Source organism: Zonotrichia leucophrys, chromosome 3 (assembly GCF_028769735.1).
Source record: "Zonotrichia leucophrys gambelii isolate GWCS_2022_RI chromosome 3, RI_Zleu_2.0, whole genome shotgun sequence".
NCBI lineage: Eukaryota > Metazoa > Chordata > Aves > Passeriformes > Passerellidae > Zonotrichia > Zonotrichia leucophrys.
Genome location: NC_088172.1, coordinates 46,452,166 through 46,472,320, shown reverse-complemented (window position 1 = coordinate 46,472,320; position 20,155 = coordinate 46,452,166). Strand labels below are relative to the sequence as shown.

At 37.2% G+C, this 20,155-nt stretch overlaps 1 protein-coding gene across 8 annotated transcripts in view; it reads left to right on the top strand.

Annotated features, from left to right (window-relative positions):
- PTPRK (protein tyrosine phosphatase receptor type K) overlaps positions 1–20,155 on the top strand; it is a 388,545-nt gene that overhangs the window by 170,059 nt on the left and 198,331 nt on the right. For all 8 annotated transcript variants that reach the window (XM_064708032.1, XM_064708028.1, XM_064708031.1 and 5 more), the window contains exons 4-5: positions 10,562–10,643; positions 12,457–12,572. In XM_064708032.1, coding sequence (XP_064564102.1) covers positions 10,562–10,643; positions 12,457–12,572 — 198 coding nt within the window. The remainder of the gene's footprint in view (positions 1–10,561; positions 10,644–12,456; positions 12,573–20,155) is intronic.

The window sequence follows — 20,155 nt, the reverse complement described above, 5'->3', positions numbered from 1 at the left end:
TTATTGCACATGTATTTAAAATGTGAGCAAAAAGTAAATGTATATTCTATGGTGAACTTTGCTACTTTAAATCTACATGGATTTTCCACTAGGAAACAGAAGAGAATTTGTGACAGATACTGGCGCTGCCTTCTCAGTATTTATTGTGGTGGAGCAATGTACTCGACTTTTGTCTGGTATTCGTCTGTGGTTGATAAAGCTGTGTTATAATGTTGGGAATTTCTTGTGGCCTGTGGTGTTCTGCAAACCTTTGTGAACTGAACATGATGATAATTGGCTGTGACTGCAGAAGCCTCAGTCTGGTAAGGAGAGAAATCATCATTCCAATCGCAAACCCTAATTTACTCCCACTTAAGAATTGCCTTTGTCATCTTTTATAAAATGTCACGTAAGTGAAAAGCACTATGTTGAACATAATGCAGAGTGCTGTGATACAGATATCAACTGGATCCACTGGTGGGATAATGTCCCTGCTCCCTCAGTGGAAAAAAGGGCATTTTAAATATAGGTTATGACTTTCCTTTAATAGCCAGTGGCACAATCTTTAATAACTTACAACGGCTTGCAATAATGAACAATGAACCTTGAGAACAGAGATTCTAAAATATGTTTGTCTTGGGCTTTAAATTTGTCTTAACCTATCTGAAGGTTACTGGTAAGGATGTCCTTCTCTCTTATCTGCTCATTGTAGATAAAAATTGCAATTTTACGAGGTGAAAGGTTAGTACTCATCTATGCAGTCTTTTTCTGCCATTTAATAATCCATCTGTTAGAAAATTATTTTATAGGCATGTTAAAAATATGTGTTTCAAATTAAAAGAAGCTATGGTAAGTTTGCTCTGCTCATTATAAAACCTAAGCTGTGTTTCAAGAATAGTAATTGCTTTGGGTTTCACAGCAATTTTTCTGAACAATTAAAAAAAACCCAAACAAGTTGGTGCATTATCCTGAAAAAGTTCAAAGAATGTTATTATGAATGATTCTTGGTTGTTTCTCCCTTTTGGGAGACAATATTAATTTGGGAAGTATTTTTGCCTTCCCTTTTCTGCGGAGAAAAATGATACATTCAAGTGCAATACCAGAGACCAGAAACATTACTCATTTTGGTAGGCAAAATTCTGAAATAGTTTACATGGTACACCTAAAGGTCTGCTCAGTATTAATCTTTAGCACTTAAAAAATATAAAATGGATTTGTTTTGAGAACAGAGAGATCCTTTTCTCTTGGATTTAGGATTCATCATTCCTTTGTTTGACTTTTCAGATTAGCTTGTTTGTTCAAAGGCTAGTTGAAGTATCAGATGTCTTTGCAGATTGATAGTAGAGGGAAGGTGGAAAGGAAAACAACTAGTAAGACTTTAGTGGATATATTGAAGTTAAGGGTTTCAAGGGAGGACAGAGGAAATTCGTTGCCCCAAGTCTCTGTCTGGTTAATTTTTATTTTTGTGTGATGTGCCCTACTTGACTTGTCAGTAACTTGTCTTCTCTGCTGTGATCCAGTTTCATTTGTTGAGCACCTTAATAGTGTGTAACTCCTTCATCCTTCTCCCTGCAAACTGAGAATATAATCTGAATACCTTTAGCTTTCTACTCCAAATTTAATTTAAGAAACTACAATGATTCTGTATTTAATTCTTTTACTGTTAATGATGCAATGCCTAAAAGCTCTAAAAATATCCCAGGAAAATATACCTGGAAAATCCCTTCTGAGTTAAATTAGCATATTGGTCACTGCTAGTGGCAGGGAAATGTGGATCTGGTATCATTCCTGACTGACATTTATCTACTTAGCATCACAGACAGATTTCACAGCTATTGCTTTTGCTGCTTCATCTTCTTTATTTTCTTTTTTACTACCTATACTGCCCTGAAAAATAAATATTTCACTGTCACAATCTCAAATACAAGTTTCTTCTCTAAGTAGGAAATTAGGGAATTAATCTGACTTGTCTGATTTCATTAACCAAGGCATGTGATATTATGTATAACCAAGTAGTAGTGACAATTTAAATGGTTTCAATGTTGGTCTAATGTTTTGAGAAGTAGGAAGATAATATTCAGAAAGACTCGTTGAAACTACATCTTAGTATGTGGGGGCCTGGCATATCTAGTATTTGGAGACTTTTACAAGGTCTCTCTCTTTGTAGCTCTTTCTCTTTGTAGCTCTCTAGGTAGTCTAAATGAAGGCAAAATCATCAAAACTTGGTCCCAAGTGTGCACCCTAGATAAGACATGTACAAGGATGTAAGTTAATATATTTTGAAAGATTCAGCTAGTTTTGTTTGTTTAGGGTTTGTGGGGTGGTTTTGGCTTTGTGTTGAGATTTTTGTTTTGCCTTTTTTTTTCCTTCACAAAATTAAATTTTAGAGCAAAAAGCTGTGGGTACCATTGTGTATCTGTGGAGATGCATTTTTTTTTTTTAAAGGTATATCAGTTTATGGAGACAGAGACAAAACTTTAAGCTCTTTCTTCTTCAGGATCTCAATTTCAATGTATCCTGCTCTCGAAAACCACCTGGTTCTTCAGCTTTTTCATTGACAAATACGAATTTTGTAGGCTTTGCTGTCACTTTACCAACCATGACGAATTAATTTCTTTCAGTTGTAGTAGGAATAAAAAATAAAGGTGTTGAATCAGTTATAAGGCATGGCTTGGGGTTGTTCTTCTATTCTAACCCTATGTGGAAATTTTTCTGCTTACGTTAAAGGTGCAACCTGTCAAACTGATTTGTTCAAAGCTTCTGTGGAGCAATAAATAATGGCTAACAAATTTTAGCTTGCATTCCTTTGCTTCACTGTGACAAAAGCCATTTTATACTTGATTTCTTTGCAGTAATGTGCTTCTGGAGAACTTGCTTGCTCTGCCTTTTCCATGCAAATGTTTTACCTGAAAATTAGGGGCCTGTGATTATCCTTGATAAATATATGGATTTGCTGGGCCTGTAGTTACTGCTGATAAAATGTCATCACTTAAAAGACTATAATGACTGCCCTCTTAAACTTCTGGTCCATTAAGACAAAACACAGAAAAGCTTTGAGATGCAAAAAATAAAAAGTATCAAAAAAAGCATACAAGTTAGTTGATGGAGTCAGCTCCATAGTCCAGGTCAGCATGATCATTTAGGCTTGGATTCTCACACAGAAATATGGGAATTAACACAATTTTTTTTTTACATTATAAAAAAAACTTGCTTATTCATATGTCAGCATTTGTCAGGGAAGTATCTGTGAGCTCACAGATACTACAAGTGACGAGGGTAGGGCAAGGCTGTTGCATTGCATTGTCCCTTCAATGTGTCTCTATTTCTCTGTGCCTAAAAATGCTTGCTGAATAACATTTTACAGCTCAGAACTTTGTTGATGGATGATAGTATATTTTTACTAGGTTATTAGGGAAGGGGATAGCAAACCTTTCTAGGTGACTTATTCAAATAGTGCTTCAATCATCCCACAAATGTTTCATAGACAGGAATCATCATAAAACAAGCAGGTGTTAGTTGGTAGCCAGCATTCTGACAGAATACATCTAGTAAATATTAAAAGTTGTAAAATGCATACATGAAACATTTCAATTAGCAGTTTCTACAGAGAAAAGGATTATATTCAATCCAACCCATAGTGATTATCTGGAAGATACATAGTCAAAACTGAACTTAAGCCCTTCTGTTTAATGTAAGTGAAATAAAACTATTTTGTAGGACAATAGTTTCAGAAAATCAGGATGGTCCAAATTGAAAGGCACCTCTGTGGGTTGTCAAGTCCTGCTCAAAAATTTTCCACATGATAGGGAATTCCCAAAGGTCATTGGAAGTCAAAAAGGACTGACCTCTGCTCTAGGTTTGGACAAGTGGCATTATGCTAAGCTTGCATTCCTGCATTTTCAGGTAGCTACCCAGGTTCCAAAGGACTGATTCTGTGCTACTGGGAAGAGTTTCCTTAAGCTTTTAGTCTATCACAAAAATAAGCAAAGCACTGAGTATTTCATGTGGGTTCTTAACTTGTCTCTTACTGCTGCTCTCCCAGTTTTAGCCTTTAAATGTCGTGATTTACAGTGCTATCAATATTTTGTTGCCCATGGCTAAGAGTCATGCTTTTGTACATGTCATTACTGTTATTTTAAATTCTCAATCATGTAAGAACTTCTACCCTTAAACAAATGCTTTGGGTTTTTGATGATCTGGTGTTTATGGGCTACATAAGGATATTTTTTCTCAAGTTCTTCAGTCAGGGTGGGATTTTACAAAACTGTAAATATTCCCACATGATAAACTACTACTGCTCTAAAACCAGAGTAGCTGTAACTCATCCATGTGTGGTGCTTCATCCAGATATTTTCTAGGAGGAGCCTAGAAATATTTGGCGTAAGTAACCTGAAAGATGTAAGCAAAGATAAGTGCAGAGATGTGATTTATTTTTTTTTCCTTTCTGGTGTTCACTGTGTTACTAACACAATGGTTTCCAGGGTCACCAAGTCTAATTGCTAGCTTTTCCTGCCATCAGACAATTGTCATACAGGTCCTTCCAAAGGCTTGTTATGCTTCATATTAATTATCTGTTTTCTTGAACATGTATCTTGTTTGTGGAAGTAAAACATTTTTATTAGTTCTCATCATGTTTGAATTGTTTAGCTCAACAAAACCTAACCTACAGTTCTTGCTTTCTCACAAAGAGATGATTTTACACTTGTGGTGTGGCTTTGTTTTCTATTTGGTTTTTTATTTTTTCCTCAGGGATTGAATAGGTAGCTAGGTCACTAACCACTAATAAATTGTTTAAAAGATCACCCTTTAGGACCCTTTGAAGGCATGTTTTTTGTGTGTGATTCTTCACCAGAGAGCACGAATACAGATAAATCTTGAAGTACAGATTTCCCTGTGTCAATTGAAACTTTAATGTAACTTTAGGGATGAGAGGAGTTGTGAATGTCAGGGTTCCTTGCAGGTGGCTCTGAGATGACCAGCTGAGTTGGATACCAGCGACAAAATAGCCTTAACTCCTTTGGTTTCCAATGTCAGGAGGTGTTTTATTGAGGAAAAAAGAAGCGATTGCGTGTTAGCTGGCCTGGCAGACTTGAGATTCCAGGGTTTTCACCCAAGTGTTTGATTTGCTGTGCTAAAATTCTCCTGGGTCATGTCAGCTGCAAAGGCTGCCTCACAGGATTACTTGAGCATTCAAGTGGAATTAATTATGTTTTCATGATTTCTAAATTAGTTCAGCAAAATTGTCTGTAACTTTCACAAGGGAAATGCTTTTTATTATGTCAACAAAATTTTTGTATGTTAGATAAAATTTCTTTAGCTGCCCCTCTCAGCTAGCTTCCATTAAGCGGTGTCTTTTGTAACATGACACTGTTTTGATGTTTATATTAATTTTTTGTTTTTTGGTAATTAAAACCTTTGATTCAGTGTTTTAAAATGCCTTTAACACTGTGAAAGCATTGAATAGGGCTAGAAACTTATCAGTGAATAGGATTTGTTACTGTTTTATTTATAATTGGTCTTACTCTGCATGGCATTTCATCTGCAGAGAATTATTTTACTGCAAAACAAGCATTCTATGTGCTGTTTAACCTTTATCAATTCTATTGCAAGTACTAGGTATGGGTATATCTGGAATACCCTACTGTGCTGTTACAAAACTGAAAAATAATGAAAGAGGTGTGTATGAAGTAGAAAAAAATTTTAAAGTTTCCTTTTTATATTTTTTTGAAAGACTGAAGTTTTATATCTGATGAGGTTAATATAACACATCTGGTGAAGTTTGTTGATATAATTTCACTGCTTCTTTTGGTTTGGTTGGAGTTTTTTTGTTTGTTTGTTTTTGTAGGGTTTTTTTTTGTAGTTTGTTTCTCAGTGGTTTTGCTTGTTCTTGTTTGGTTTTATTTTTTGTGCTGTACTCTGCTTTTACTGTAGTTTGTCACAGATGTGTTAACTTCTGTCTGCACACAGCTCTCTTGTACACCTTCCACAAAGCACTGGAATTCATCCATGTACAATTTGGATTTCAGACAATCCAGCTAGTAGAGGCCCTACTATGCCTGAAAAAAAGTATATTGTAGGTTGAATGCTTTATGGAAATTACAGTATCTAAATTTTTCCTTTTAAAAACTTCTTTATATTTTCATCTCCCAATTCTTCTTCATCTCTCCCTAATTATATGTATTAGAGTCTAGCAGGAAAAAATTGTCAATGAAACACTACATTTCTGTTGTAACTAAATATTTAATACTGACTTTTATCTGAGGCATTGCTTTCTATATATGATGATGTAGCAGAACTGATGTCAAAACTGGGAGATTGTGCCTCCTTCACTACCATGCTACCATAACTGGTCAGAACTATTCAAGTGGAGAAAGGACAAAGAAGGTCTCCAAATTGTGCTGAAAACACCGTTCTTGCTGATGTTGCATTGCTTACTAGAAAACAGCTTTTACCAAGCCTAGGAAGAATTGTATTCCTAAGGGTAGACTTTGGGCTACAGAATTGTTTTCACTCTTTTCTGATTACATTAATTGACTAGGTATGCTTTAGGAGGGCTTGTTTTGATCAGTGCCTCAAATGAGCTAATGATGATGGTAAATAAACTTTTGGATCCTGACAAGAGTTAAAAATTCAGTGAGGCCAGTCCTTAAGAAGTACATTTCTTGTATTTCTGCAAGTGCAGGCTTAGCCTTTGTGATGATTGCTTCACAGCCCTAACAATGCATCCTGCAATGTGGAGGTTGAAGTGTTTCTTAAGCATTAAGCTCGAGAAGTTAATGCTTAAGCATTAAACTTCAATAACTACATGCCTGTAGGAGTTTCTGCTGTAATAATTACTACTTTTTCCATTGCATTCAAACAATGTTGAGTATTTAAATTGGTCAAAAATGTTTATTTCTGGAATAATATTAGATAAATAGTGATTGTCATCTTTTGGATTTTGGATCTGGGATATGAAAAGGTATTCCAAAGGTATTAGTGCCTAAACCAAAACAGCTTTCATTTATTTATTTATTTTTATTTTGTTCTTAGCATTTTCACACCTAATTTTTAGCTTGCAGCCCTTCACAGATGACAAGTATATAGGTAAGAGTGATGTGATTAACAGAATCCAGATCTAGTTAGATTTCCAAATGTCTCTTTGCACAAACTTATATTGAAGCTAAGCTGCCATTCTATGAGATACTTCCTTAGATACAGGATTGTGTCATCATGTTCATATGGAACCAGAGTTGGTGCCAAAAATAGAATAACACAGAAGTTTGTAGGTAAAAGCTGAGCTGCCATTGCAAGGACAGTATGTAATTATGAGATCCTGTAGAAGGACTCACCAACTGAAAGTGATTGAGAAATAAAATGACAGGCACATTTTAGTGTTGATAACGAGATATAAAGAAATGCACACTCCATAGAATCTAAATTTTACACACAGAATGATGGACTCAGTGGAAGCTTGCCATTGCCACTCTGCAGCAAAATCTCACGGTTCATAAGAACATCAGCATAGAGCCCAGTGATGGTCGAAAGAAGAAAATGAAGTGTAAGAATAGTTAAATAAGTTCAGTATAAATTAGGTAATGGTGTTAAGCTGTTGAATAAATTATGACTCACCCATGTTTTGATTACTGTGTGCCACCTCTGCTCTCGTTATCTTCAAAGAATATATTGTTGCTAGAAAGACCTTATAGAGAAGGATGAGCATAATTAAAGAAAAGGGAATTGTTTTTATATGAGTTTGGTTGAACAATCTGGAACTCTTCAAATTTGAGACAAAATTACTTTTGCATTTACGTTTGGGATATATACTAGAGGTTTACAAAGTTGTAAATAATATAAAAGGGTGGCTAGGATCAATTTGTCGCTGATTTGGGTCATTAAATGAAGTCTGGTATAAACCATACAAGTGGAAATGTCTCTTAATGCTGTCAGTATTAAACCCATGGATTTTTCCAAATGGCACTGTTTTCACTAAAACTTGCGTTTTCACATATACTTGCAGTATATGGACAAGAAATACATTAGGAATGGCTAAATATGTAGGAGTGTGTCCGGTTCAGGGAGTTCTGGCCCTGGATATTAATTTGAGTCTGAATGTAGGTACTTCAAAAACACGGATATGCAATTTTATTTGGAGAAGAAAATGACTACTTGTGTATCATCTTGGAACTATGTAGAACATTCTGGGACCAAGTCTGATTCCCTTGAGTAGCATTTGAATTACCTGAAATATTCAGCACTTCCCATTCTCATTCATTGTGTCAGTTCTAGTACAAATGAGACAGGATAGTTGTCTCCATAAGCCTTCTCTGTGCCAGCCCAATTCATCCGCTGGAAACAGTTTCTCTCTCTTCTCCATTAAAGTAAGTGAGCATCTCTCAGAAGTGCACTATATGGACATGCAATTAAATTGTAATAAGTGGAAGGACATTTATGGTTGCGCAGACAGCTAATGTTTTCTGCTGAGAGTGATAATCTGAATTATTTTTCAGCTAAAACAAAAGTGTCAAAGCCATTCTTTCTAGGACTGCAAACTGAAGAGCAGTGCAGATGAAGTGCAGGATTCACTCTCGAAGACTTGTGTCTTATTAGGATAAGACCCCTCTGGTGAGAGCAATGGCTCAACAATCTGTTTTTTCTCAAGAAGTTTGTGTATTTGAGGAAAAGAACTACTTCAGATTCTTGCCTGACTTGTCAGCATTTTGAACTGCTGTTTTCACCTATATATGCAATTGCCTTTTTCCATTTACCATTTTAAATGTGAACAGATGTTATCACATTAAAGCCTGATAATAATTTTTTAACTGAGCAGCACTTTTTTGCTTTATTTCATCCATAGTTATGAATATTTCATAGTTGTATTTGTACCAATTATGAATATAAAAATGATACTATATATATGAAATATTAGCTCTCTAATATCTGTCTTTTTAATTATTGTATTTTTCTTATTCTTACCTTGGGAACCTTGTGCCTTATAACTTTGCATAAATTCCTATCTTTCCATGTTTCTCTATGTTTTCTGGGGGGGTTTTTTGTTACTTTTCTTCTCATGGTTCTCCATGTCTTTTATCTTTCTATTTGCTGTGGATTTCTCCTTTTCTGATAGCTTCCTACTTCTGCAGGGTGGAGATTACTAAAATGCATCTAGCAGAGGGGAAAAAAAATTGAAGTAAACTAATTCCCAGCAGTATCCCAAGAAATGTAGCTTTCTGTCCTCTGACTCCCAGTGTATGAAGATATCAACACACAGGAGAAGGACACACTTATATAGCCAGAGCTTTCCTGAGAATTGGATCTAAGTTATTTCCAAGTGAATCCATAACAACCCAGTTAGAATGAGGTGCAAATTTAGTTCAGTTCTTAGCATTGGTGTGAAAATTTCTTAACTAGACTTTGAGAAACAATGGGCTTTCAGAGTTTGCGTATGTTATAGAACTGTACTGTGCTTTAAAGAAACCAGTCTGTCAGAAGGACTTTAACTATAATGTTTTTCTTACTGAGTTGTCTTCCATACCATGCAACCATTTAAGTAAAAAAAGAGATGATAATCCAAACTATTAAAGAATTAAAGATAGTTATATTGATGTTACTGGGAACAAGTGCCAGCTCTCTGAAAATGCCTGAAGAGTGGGTAGACATTGTCAAACAGTGCTCTGGTCAGAAAGGTCAATGGACAAGGCACACTATGAAAGTAGGACTTCCAGACACTCAATTAATTTCCATCATACTGTTGTTGACCAAGGCAGGAGCAAGAGGCAGAGAATGAAGTGGTTCTTCTAACTAAATTCCATTTGGGTGCAAATAAAATTAGAAGGAAAAAAAAGAGATTGGCTAGAAGTGCAGTCTTAGCAAGAATGTCTGGAGAAACTAGAAGAAGGATTACAGTCCAGTGCTATCAAAATATACATTCCCCACAGGCATCTTCTTTCTGCAGTCAAAGCACAATTTTAGGAACTCTCTGAACAACCACCAAGCAATTCTTTGTTATTAACGGCCCATTTGGGGTGGGACAAGACACTGGATGTGAAGACAGTGTCTTCTTTTTCTTCATACATAGGACTTTCCTTACTGCCTCGCAAGAAGGAAGAATGAAGTTAATGACAACTGCATAAATCTCATGTCACAGCTGTTCATTTTGTTGCCACTGGGGAGTGCCGCACTATTTCTGTGTTTTCCTGTGCAACTGAGCTGCAGAAGTTTACAGGAGACTATATTGTGACCCCCAGGAAGAAAACAAATTTTCTTAAAATTGGTTGATCACCTGTGTGCTTTGATGTCTAACCTGCCTGAAAGGAATGGCTTTTCTTTCAGAATTGAATCATGTTTGCACATTTAGCTGAGATAAAGCAGTCTGCAGTTAAACATGTATTTTTCTGGTGTGCTATGAGCAGCAAATCCAAAGCATGTATATGAATGGTATGGAACTGCACTACACTGACTAATAAATATTCCATTCTGTTGTCAAACCTTGTAGGAACTTCAACTAAATGAAAAAGGCAATGTGTCTTATATCTACACGCTTGCCACTGGGGGAATTCTGTGGAAATGAGTGTTGTAAACATTTTTTCTTTCATTTTGACAGGTAATATTTGAAGCTGAAGTCTCAGATGGAAGAAATGGCTACATTGCCATTGATGACATCCAGGTCTTGAGTTACCCTTGCGGTAAGTAATGATTAAGAGCTGCATTTTTCTCTGTCTTTTCAGGACATATATGATATTGCTGTGGACTGCTCAGTTTTCAGCACTTGGATCACTGATATTCTTTGTTCTTTCAATAGTATTTTTGTTGCAGCTTCCAGGAAGAAATGTGATTGCAAGAGTGATTTACCTGGGTGAAATCTTTTTCTGCCAGAAGTAAATTGTACAGGGATAAAAAAAAGGGCTTTCTTAAAAAGTCTTTTCACTCATACACAGTTGGTGTGTATAATCAAAATGGGTTTTAATGTTAATGTATATATTCACTGATTAAAGAAAACTGAATTGGCAGATGCTTGTAGGAGTTTTATCAGATTTTATGCCCCTTTTCTTTTTTCTTTGTTTTTTTTTTCCAAACAGACAAAATAGATTAAAAATAAAAAAAAAAGGCTTCTGGCTGTTGAACTACTGAGAGATTGCATTTTGTTTATTGTTTTGTGGACAGGCTTCAGGCGTTTGTTTGCCTTTCTCTGCTAATCCTGGGGAATAATTGCATACATGCAAACACAAGTTATGACAATGAGAATATTCTATGAATAAAAGGTTGTGAGGAAGAAATTGTTACTGTGCATTTCTAGCACTTGTTATCAAAATTTTTTTGCAATTTCTCTCTGTTTAACTCTTCTCATCTTCTCCTAGACATAGCCTCTCTAAAATATGTTTTCATTCTAATGTACCACATGGCTAATAATTTAATTTCTTTCTGAAATGACCAGGACATAACAATATCCTGCTCCAACTTTGCAAAATGATGCCAAATAATAAAGTTCCAATGGCAGCCTCACATCATGTTTTCTTCTACTCCTTTTAGAATCATAGCTCTTGGGAGCTACCAAGCTTACAGGGTATTTGAGTGAGTTACCTTTTTAATATTTCAGCCATCTCAGCTATCTGATGCCTGTACTCAGCAAAGCTCTGCTTGGATTCAATATCTGGCTTTCATATGTATTTTCCTCCTCTTCTTTGTGTTTTGTTTTGAAGTGCCAAAACAAAAGGCACTCGGGTACAGTCATCCCAGCACATTATCAGTATGTTATGGTATTCAGACAAGCTCTTTTTGTTACTGATGTTTAAAGCCTGTTTGTTCCAATTAAATGTTTTTTCCTGTGCGTCATGTTTCTTTAGTAAACACAAAGAAAGAACAGTTCAGCTACTGTTTTCTTTAGCTGTTCTTGAGAAAAGGGTGGGTGAGCTGTGTAACGTGCCCATTCCTCAAATGTTTCTGTTGGCTTTTGTAGGTCTAGTAAATCCTTCAGGTGGTTGTGCCACTGAGATTTCCTACAGCCTTTCTCAGTGTGAAAAATATATTCTTCAGCTCCTGAAATATTATATTCAATGCCACAAGGGTTTTGTTTTCCAAAACTAGAGCTCTGAGTTGCATTGCAAATAACATGAGCAGCATCTATTTGCTTGAGCGGTGTGCTGCTGCTAATTGGGTTTTTCTCAGTATGATGGATTTCATACAGTCAAAAGTCTTTGGGATAATTCTTGTCAAGTGCTGCTGACATTTTGACGCCCGATCTCCTTCTTTTGACTTCTTTTTTAAAAAGACTGTATTATAATACATGTATAACATAAAGTTAGTAGAATCACCAGGGGAGAAGAGGAAAGACTGAAAGCACTCCTTGAACACAGATGAGACAAATAATATTCTCTCTTCTGTTTCTTTTTTAGCCAAAGATTGTTAAAACATGGAGGTTGAGGGAGATAATAATATTTCTGGCACCTTTATTTTTTTATAATGACTTTCATTTGTAATTTTTGTTTTCCTCCTCTACAGATAAATCTCCACATTTTTTGAGGCTGGGGGATGTAGAGGTCAATGCAGGGCAGAATGCTACATTTCAGTGCATTGCTACAGGGAGAGATGCAGTGAATAACAAGTTATGGCTCCAGGTAAGGCTAACTCATGCAAGTCTGTTTGGCTAGAGGACAAACTGCTTTCTGGAGATGAAATGTTTAAAATTCAAAGCCTTTTATTTTTCTGCATGTAAAATATGTAGTTTAAATGGAATTTTATGTCTGTTCAGTGGAGAAACTTGTAATCAGTTTTGCAACATTGTAAAGCTTTGATTAAAAATAAGAGCTGGTGTGGTGCTGGGAAAAGGTTGGCCCTTAAAAGCATTGTGTGCTGTCTCTCATTGTAAATCAACTCCTCCATTTAAAAATGTATTATTATTAAATGCAGATAATTGGCATTTACAATCTAGTAACACACAGATGTAACACAGCTGTTGTGAATTTTGAGGACTTTTTAATCGCATCAATTACCTGTCCAAGCGGGTGGCTGGAGGGATGTGGCTGCACTTGTGTGCATATCAGCTTCACTCAGTGACATATTAATTGGAAGAGCCTAAAAGGACTGATGCACTTCCTTTTTCTCTGTCTCCATGATAGGAGGAGCTTCAACTTTTACCCATTTATAATTGTGAATATTATGTAGGTCAGAATTTAAGAGATGACTCTAACCAAAATATAATCCTTCTTACTATGAAAGAAGAAAAAAAAGAAATGAACACCACCATCCTCCAAAATACCCAGTCTCCTTTGTATTATGGCAATGGAGTACTTACACTTAAGACCACTGGCTGAGTAACATAATGGCAAAGTTTCCAGTTGCTCTTAAAAAAATTAAATTTTGCCACTTAGAAAGGATTTAAAAATACACCTAAATGGTACATGTACAACTTCTGTGCATTCTTTAGTTTAAATGTAAATCTTAAGCACCAACATCCCTTTAGAATGTTTTCTAAATATATCCTCTAAAACTTTATTTTCCTATAATATGTATTTCTGTTTATTTTCAGAACTAGAATCTATGTAATTTTTGGGAAACATACTTTTTAATTATCTGTAATCAGAACTTTGAAATATGTATTTTTGATCAAATGTGTTTTGAAGTGAACTACAATCAGTTATTTCAGCTTGATTTCTGCTTTAATAGTGGAGCTGATGAACCTTGGCTAGCTGTTGCATATAGGCATGTGATAAGCTTGGAATTTTAAAGAGATTTTTAAAAAAGATGATTGAAAAATCTGAGATGCAAATGATATTATCAGACAAATATGCTGCAACATTAGAAAGGAACAGAAGCAGTAGCTGCATTGCATTTAGTGAAAAGGTATCGCAGCAGTAGGAATGATTTGTACTCCATGTCTTTGAGCAGTAATTTGTTTGTTTAAATTGAGTAAACATGTAATGCATTCATTCAGAAAAAGCAGCTTGATTTCAGAGACTTGCCAAACAGAGCACACAAAGAACAAAAAATGAAACTGGCCTGGGTTTTGCTATATCCAAGGCAAGACAATAGCACGAGAAGCATTCCAGCAAACCTATGAAGTGCCACTTGCAGTTGATTGTGGGTCAGAAAGACCCAGTAGAGACAGCCAGCTGGAAATCTTCCCTTTCACTCAGTCCTTGGAGGCAGATAACTCTGACAGATTATCCTTTCTAACTTTCACTCCCTGGAGAAGCCCAACTAGCAGCCAGATCAACTCAGAAAACATATGTTTTGTCCCTCCATATGCTTCATGGGTAGTTTACTTTTGTGTGTGTGTGTATGGATCACAGATATGATAATTTCTCACAGTGTGATAGATGAAGTACTTTAGAAGTTATAACTCTACTTGCCTGGGCTTGTGAAGTGCCCTGATACTCTTGAAGATACCTTGATACTTGAGCTTCTGTACTCTTTCTTTTTCTCTTGTAAACAGTCATGAATTTTCAGCAGTTTAAGGGTGACTTTTTTTCACTCATCATTCCACCTCGCAATCCTACTTTCCCAATATGTGTGAATTGGCAACCTTCCTTATATGGATAATTTTCTTTAGATTGCGCTCAAAGTTACTGTTGTTGTACATAGCTAATAGTGAATTTACTCCTTGTCCTTAAAAACTGGCATGGATATGTCTGGGCCTCATGAAACATTGGTGTGTAACTTGGGAAAGGTTGGCTTTAACCTTTGACCAAACTCAAGATTCATAAAGCCCGAATAGCCTGAAAGGAAGAACTGGCAGATCAAATCAAATGCCTAAGTAATTGTTTTTGAGAGCCTTGAGCTGAAGCATTCCAGGAATGTATTTTTCTCATAACAAGAAAGGCCATTATAAAAAAAAAGACAAAGTGCAAAGATGAAAACTAAGTGGATGATGGTGGGGAAGAATACACTTGCCAAGCACATAGTTTTAGAGAAAATAGCTTTTGGTTATGTCCTTATTGAAAAGGAAAAACTATTTCCTTGAGGAGGAAGAAGAAAAAAGGAAAATAAAACAGCAAAGAATTTGCTATTAAAACACATTCTTTCATGAGGAAAAGTTTGAGGACCAATCTGGGACATCAGGCTTTTTTTGCATCTGAGGAGATCCAAGATTTCATATGCTTGCATTGAAGTAGCAAATATGTCCAGGCAGAGATTTTGTTGAAGACTCTACCAGTGTTCCCTGGCTCTTGCAGCCTTCTGTTTTGAGAAGAATTTAAGTAAATTCAGCAGCATGCAGGAAAAAATAGCAGCCACCCTGCTCTCTGTTCAAAGTCCTGCAGTCCCATGGCTGCTTTGGCAGGGCTTGGTCTGAGCTGCTTCAGGATCAGCTTCACCCTCTTGATCCCTCTCTGCACTTATCTGGGGCTTTTGCAGCTCTCCAGTAAGTCAGTTCAGGAAAGTGATCTGACTGAAGAAGGTTTTGACTCCAATTGGATTTTTGTTGTTGGGGGAAGGGGAGTTGTGGATTTTTTTGTTTTGGGTTTTGTTGATTTGTTCAAGTTTTTTCTGGTTTTGTGTTTTTGTTTTTGTTTTATTTTGTTTACTTGGTCTTTTTTTTTTTTGTTTTGTTTTTCATGTGTGTCTTTTTCCCCAGCTTGATTCATGTCTAAGTTACCCATATAAATAATGCCAGCAGGTGGAAAAAGATTGGGATGTTTGATTAGAAGCAGGGAAGAGGGAAAGCCTGTAACCCCATGATATAAAAGTGGAGAATATGGCAGCATGTCTCCTTGTAGACCTATGTAATATTCAATTTTGTTTTAGTTACTGGGCCCTGATCATATACTAGATGTTCTATCTGCAAGTACGTTTCCATGCTTATGTTTTTCCCAGTGTATATAATTCAGTGCACATAGCTTTATGTGCCTAAAAATAAAAATGGACAAAAATAGGCACAGCATTTCAATGCAGGGTTTCCTGTGTGTTTACTGCTGTAATGACAGTATTTTCATCAACACATCATTTTCTATAAATGTATGTCTGTAAACATTTCAGACAAATAGGGATTAACATTGAATTGAACTTCTCTTGACTTTCATGGCTGCAGATTCTGCTCTTGTTTGTTTGGTTTTGGATTGTACCTGGTCTCTTATCCCCTTTGATATCCCTTTCCTGCCACCTCTGTATTTTGCAGCCTCAGTGGACCAATATTTGGGGCAGTCAAAGCTCTGTCATTGAAGTAAGCAGTAAAGATAACAGAAGTTTTCAAAAGTTGAGGCTGTATTAATACAGAATAAATATTTGCACAGATAAAGAGATTTAACTGGTTGAACAAGATGATCTGAAACACACCTTTGTGACAGTGTGAATAGTAGGTGTGGGAGCAGGACAGAAATGCAGCTCAGGTTCTTTTGTTCTTCACCTTTTCAACTTGATCTGCTATCAAACCCTTTACAGTTATGTGCTGAAGGAGTCTCTTTATGACCTGCAATTATTAGCAAATTCTGAAAGGCTTTCAAAGTCCTTAGTTTTTGTTTAAATGTTAAACAACATTGATGTTGTTTCTGAAGCGCATTCAGTCATTCACAGTGCTTAGTATATTTTTTACTTGTCGTTCCCTTCAGAATGTAATGCTGGGAGGCTTTTTTTTCAGTATTTTCCAACTGCTCTTAAAATTTCCACTGTAATATATCACACGCCAACAACTGTAGTTTGGTTTTACTGCCCACACTGAAGCAGATGAGTTGTGTCACAGGAGTTCCTAAACCCAAGGTGGTAACCTAGGTGGTTTTCCACCTGTTATGCTTTGGTATGCTCTGATTTCTAAGCTTTAGGAATTAGCAGAATTTCTTGCTGGAAAATGCCTTCCTGTAGGTGGTGACCATAAGTGTGTGTGTAGTCTAAAATAAATGAATATAGTGTGTAGAGATAGATTTAATAATTAACTGGTTCTTGCCCACTTACTGCTGATTTTTTCTTTCTAAAGCCTATGAATTTTCTTTCTTTGAAAAGATGCTTAAAGAATAAGGAGTTTTCTTTTATTAACATTTGATGCACCTTGCTGCTTTGTGCACATTGATTTGCTAAATTATTGTAAGAAGTATCCCTGTTTTATTCTATTTATTTCCCTATGAAATGTCATGCATTCCACAGGAGTTGTGTCAGTAAATAAGCTTGCAAACAAGTTGCTTCTGCATGGTAATTCTATGCTCAGAATGGATATGTGTTATGTATTAAATTTTTGAAAGAATACTGCACACAGGGCCTTCTAAACATGGAAATGCAAGAGTGGGATGGGGGCTCTGCTTGCTTATTTCATGTGATGATTTCTGTATAAAGAAAGCTTCATTTCTTTCAAATACAGTAGAGAAATATAATGGACTGGGTAGATTAAATAACATTTGGGTACACCAAGACTCCAGAAAGCAGTGTGTGCGTTGTCCAGCATTTGTTTAGTCAATCTAATTGGGATATCAGAGCAATAGGGTTTTTTGCATAATCGGGCTGTGTTTAACAGCTTCCTGAGCTGGGAACCATTGTGGCTCCCAGAGGCCCAATACGATTTTCAGTGTCTTATCGATGTCCGGTTCAGCTGGACACTCATACAGCGCAGCGTACAGAGCTTTTTGCTGGAACATCTGTTAAACCATATGTCTTGGCACCTGGTTCAGATGGCGATAACTGCGGATCTAATGAGTCCATCCATCATTGCTGAGCTTTGCATTAACACAGCATTGGATTAGGGAAAGCGGCTTGTTCTGGCTTTGCAGTCAGATGCGCTTTGCCACGCTCTGCAGTGATACCATTTGCCTTGGTGAATTCTGAAATTCAAAGGGGTGCCCGCTGCATGCATTTAAAGGTTTAATATGCGCCTTGTAATCCTGGGCAGATTTGCCATCTGAGCGGTGGCGAGCGGGCCAATCTGTCAGCAATAGCTGTGGGTGCTGGCTAACCGCCCTCCATGCGCGCTGCCAAGGCTGGCGCCGCAGCCCCGCGCTCGCCCGTGGAGAGGCTCGTCAGCATTAATACGGTCTGATGCAGCCCGTGTCTCTGCCAGAGGAAAGTGTCTTTCCTCATGGAATAACAGATAATTAAAGCAATTGCCTGAGAGTAATAATTGAAAAAGTGAAATTAAACAGCATTATGGAAAATAAAATGCAAATTGCTGCAAAAACAATGGAGTCGGGCTGACCTCCCAGCGGTACCAACTGTTACTGGAGGATGAGCAAGCGTCTGTTCGGGCTCAAACAACTGGCTGCGTCCCACTCCTTTTGTAGAGGAAACTGCCGTAATCCCCCAATGCCCTGTTCACCATCATCTTGGGTTTTGGTGCTGATTGCCACAGAATAGGATGTGATATTTAGCATTCATTTTTCTTCCTAGGTACTGCATATATGCGCTCTTTTACAAGTCTTTGGACTGGGCACATGCAGATGGTGTCCTGTGATGATGCATTGTGCACGACCAACATAATATTCCAGGAATTTAGATTAGAAAGGCTGTATAAGAATTCATGCCTCTGGCAAAGGATTGAGGGACAAAACATTAACTATTTTGTTTTGCTTTCTGGAAGGGCTGTTTCCCCTCAAAGGAGAAAAGTTGTGCAACAGAAGTCTTTTCCTCCTGCTGTTCCCAGGTGAAGACATGGACTAGTATTCAGCAGAATGGTTGGGGTGTGGGCTGCGGGTCTTTGGGGTAAACCATTTAGCTAACCTAACAGTGAATGCTAGGAGGCTTGCTTTTGGTCTCAGATAAAGTGCATTTCTAATAGGAGAGTCATGTCCAATTTAACTTTGTTTTACATTGTATGCATGTTGCTTTCTGTGAGTTTTCTAATGTAACTTTGCCTTTTGAGATACCATTGCATTTTGATACAGTTAATTAACTGGTTAAGATAGCCTTTCTTTAGTTTGATGATAAAACATTTGCTGTTACAATGCACTTGCCTGTTTACCATGTTCATTGAAAGAATGTTTTTTGTTGGTTTGCACAAATTTTATGATCCCTGAAAGCTAAGGAGGGCTGAGTATACTCTGAATGTTAGAAAAGCTTTGTTGTTTTGCTTTTTTATTCAGTGCTGCCTAGAGATAGTTCAGAGAAGATGCCTTGCTAGCATCTGCAGGGTTTCAGCCGTGGAACTGTGAGGGAGAGTTTTGATCCCCTTTTTGGTTTTGGTCAACTGTCAAATTTGATGCTTTTTTGTTTTGAACTGAAATAAGTCAGTCAGGCCTGCTGCCCTAAGGAGGAGTGGGGCTATGATGCTGTGTGGAGGCTGCAGGAAGAGAGAGGGCCTATGGCTCTGGTTTTGCTCTTCTCCCTGGGTGGCAGTGGGTGAGCCTCTGGGGAGACAGAAGACTTTTTTGGATTATCAGCATCATCTGCCTAAAGCAAGTACTAATCTGTACAGCAAACTGGGCTGTTTGTGCCAAACCTCCTTTCCTCAGCCAGTAAAATCCTGCTCAAGTCTACTTCACCTTACCTTTATCTTAATTACTGACAGTGGCTAAGGAGGATATAATTTTTTTTTTTCCTGTGCTTGAGGCTCACACAGAAACTTCACTTTCCTCATTTGTTTCATATTAGCTGCTTTTACTTGCAGAAAATCTGTTTTTGAAAGGAAGACGCAGTGTAGGGAAGCATAGAGGACTCTTTTGCAATGACTTGTCTATTCTACCATCACTTCCCCTCATCATGTTTATGGTGTGTGATAGACATTCTTGTTTCCCAAACCTTTTTCCAAAGTTGTATGAAAAGCAGCCTTGAAGTGATCTATTAGGCTCCTTGTTAATTACTTGACTTGTAGTTTATTCTGTATTGCACACTCCTGACTCAGACATGGTAATATAGAATATTCAACCCATGAAAATTTAAAGTATTCATAACGTGTTTGTTTCGCAAAGGTTTATTTTTTCCCCCTCTATTTTCTTCCCCCTCTGTTCACCTTTGATCCTATCTATGGTTGATTCAGGGTTAAATGACATTCTCCCTCTCTCCTGCCTCAATTTATCAGCTTCATGGATAAATATGGCAGTTTCCCCTAGATGCCCGGTCATCCTAGGTTTCAACAACATGAAATACTGTAATCCTCCTGGTCTTAATTTAATTCTGCCCCAGTTAGCTAAGTCCTCTGGTCTGCATAGCTACCAGTCATTTAGTTTACTCAGCAGCCTTTGGAGTTGCCCTCCCTGTAGGTCTTCCCTGGGGTCCTGTGGTGGCTGGAGCATCTGGTGCTGGGAGCTGTGCTGCTGATTGTGGCCTCAGTGGTGGCTCCTTCTCTCCT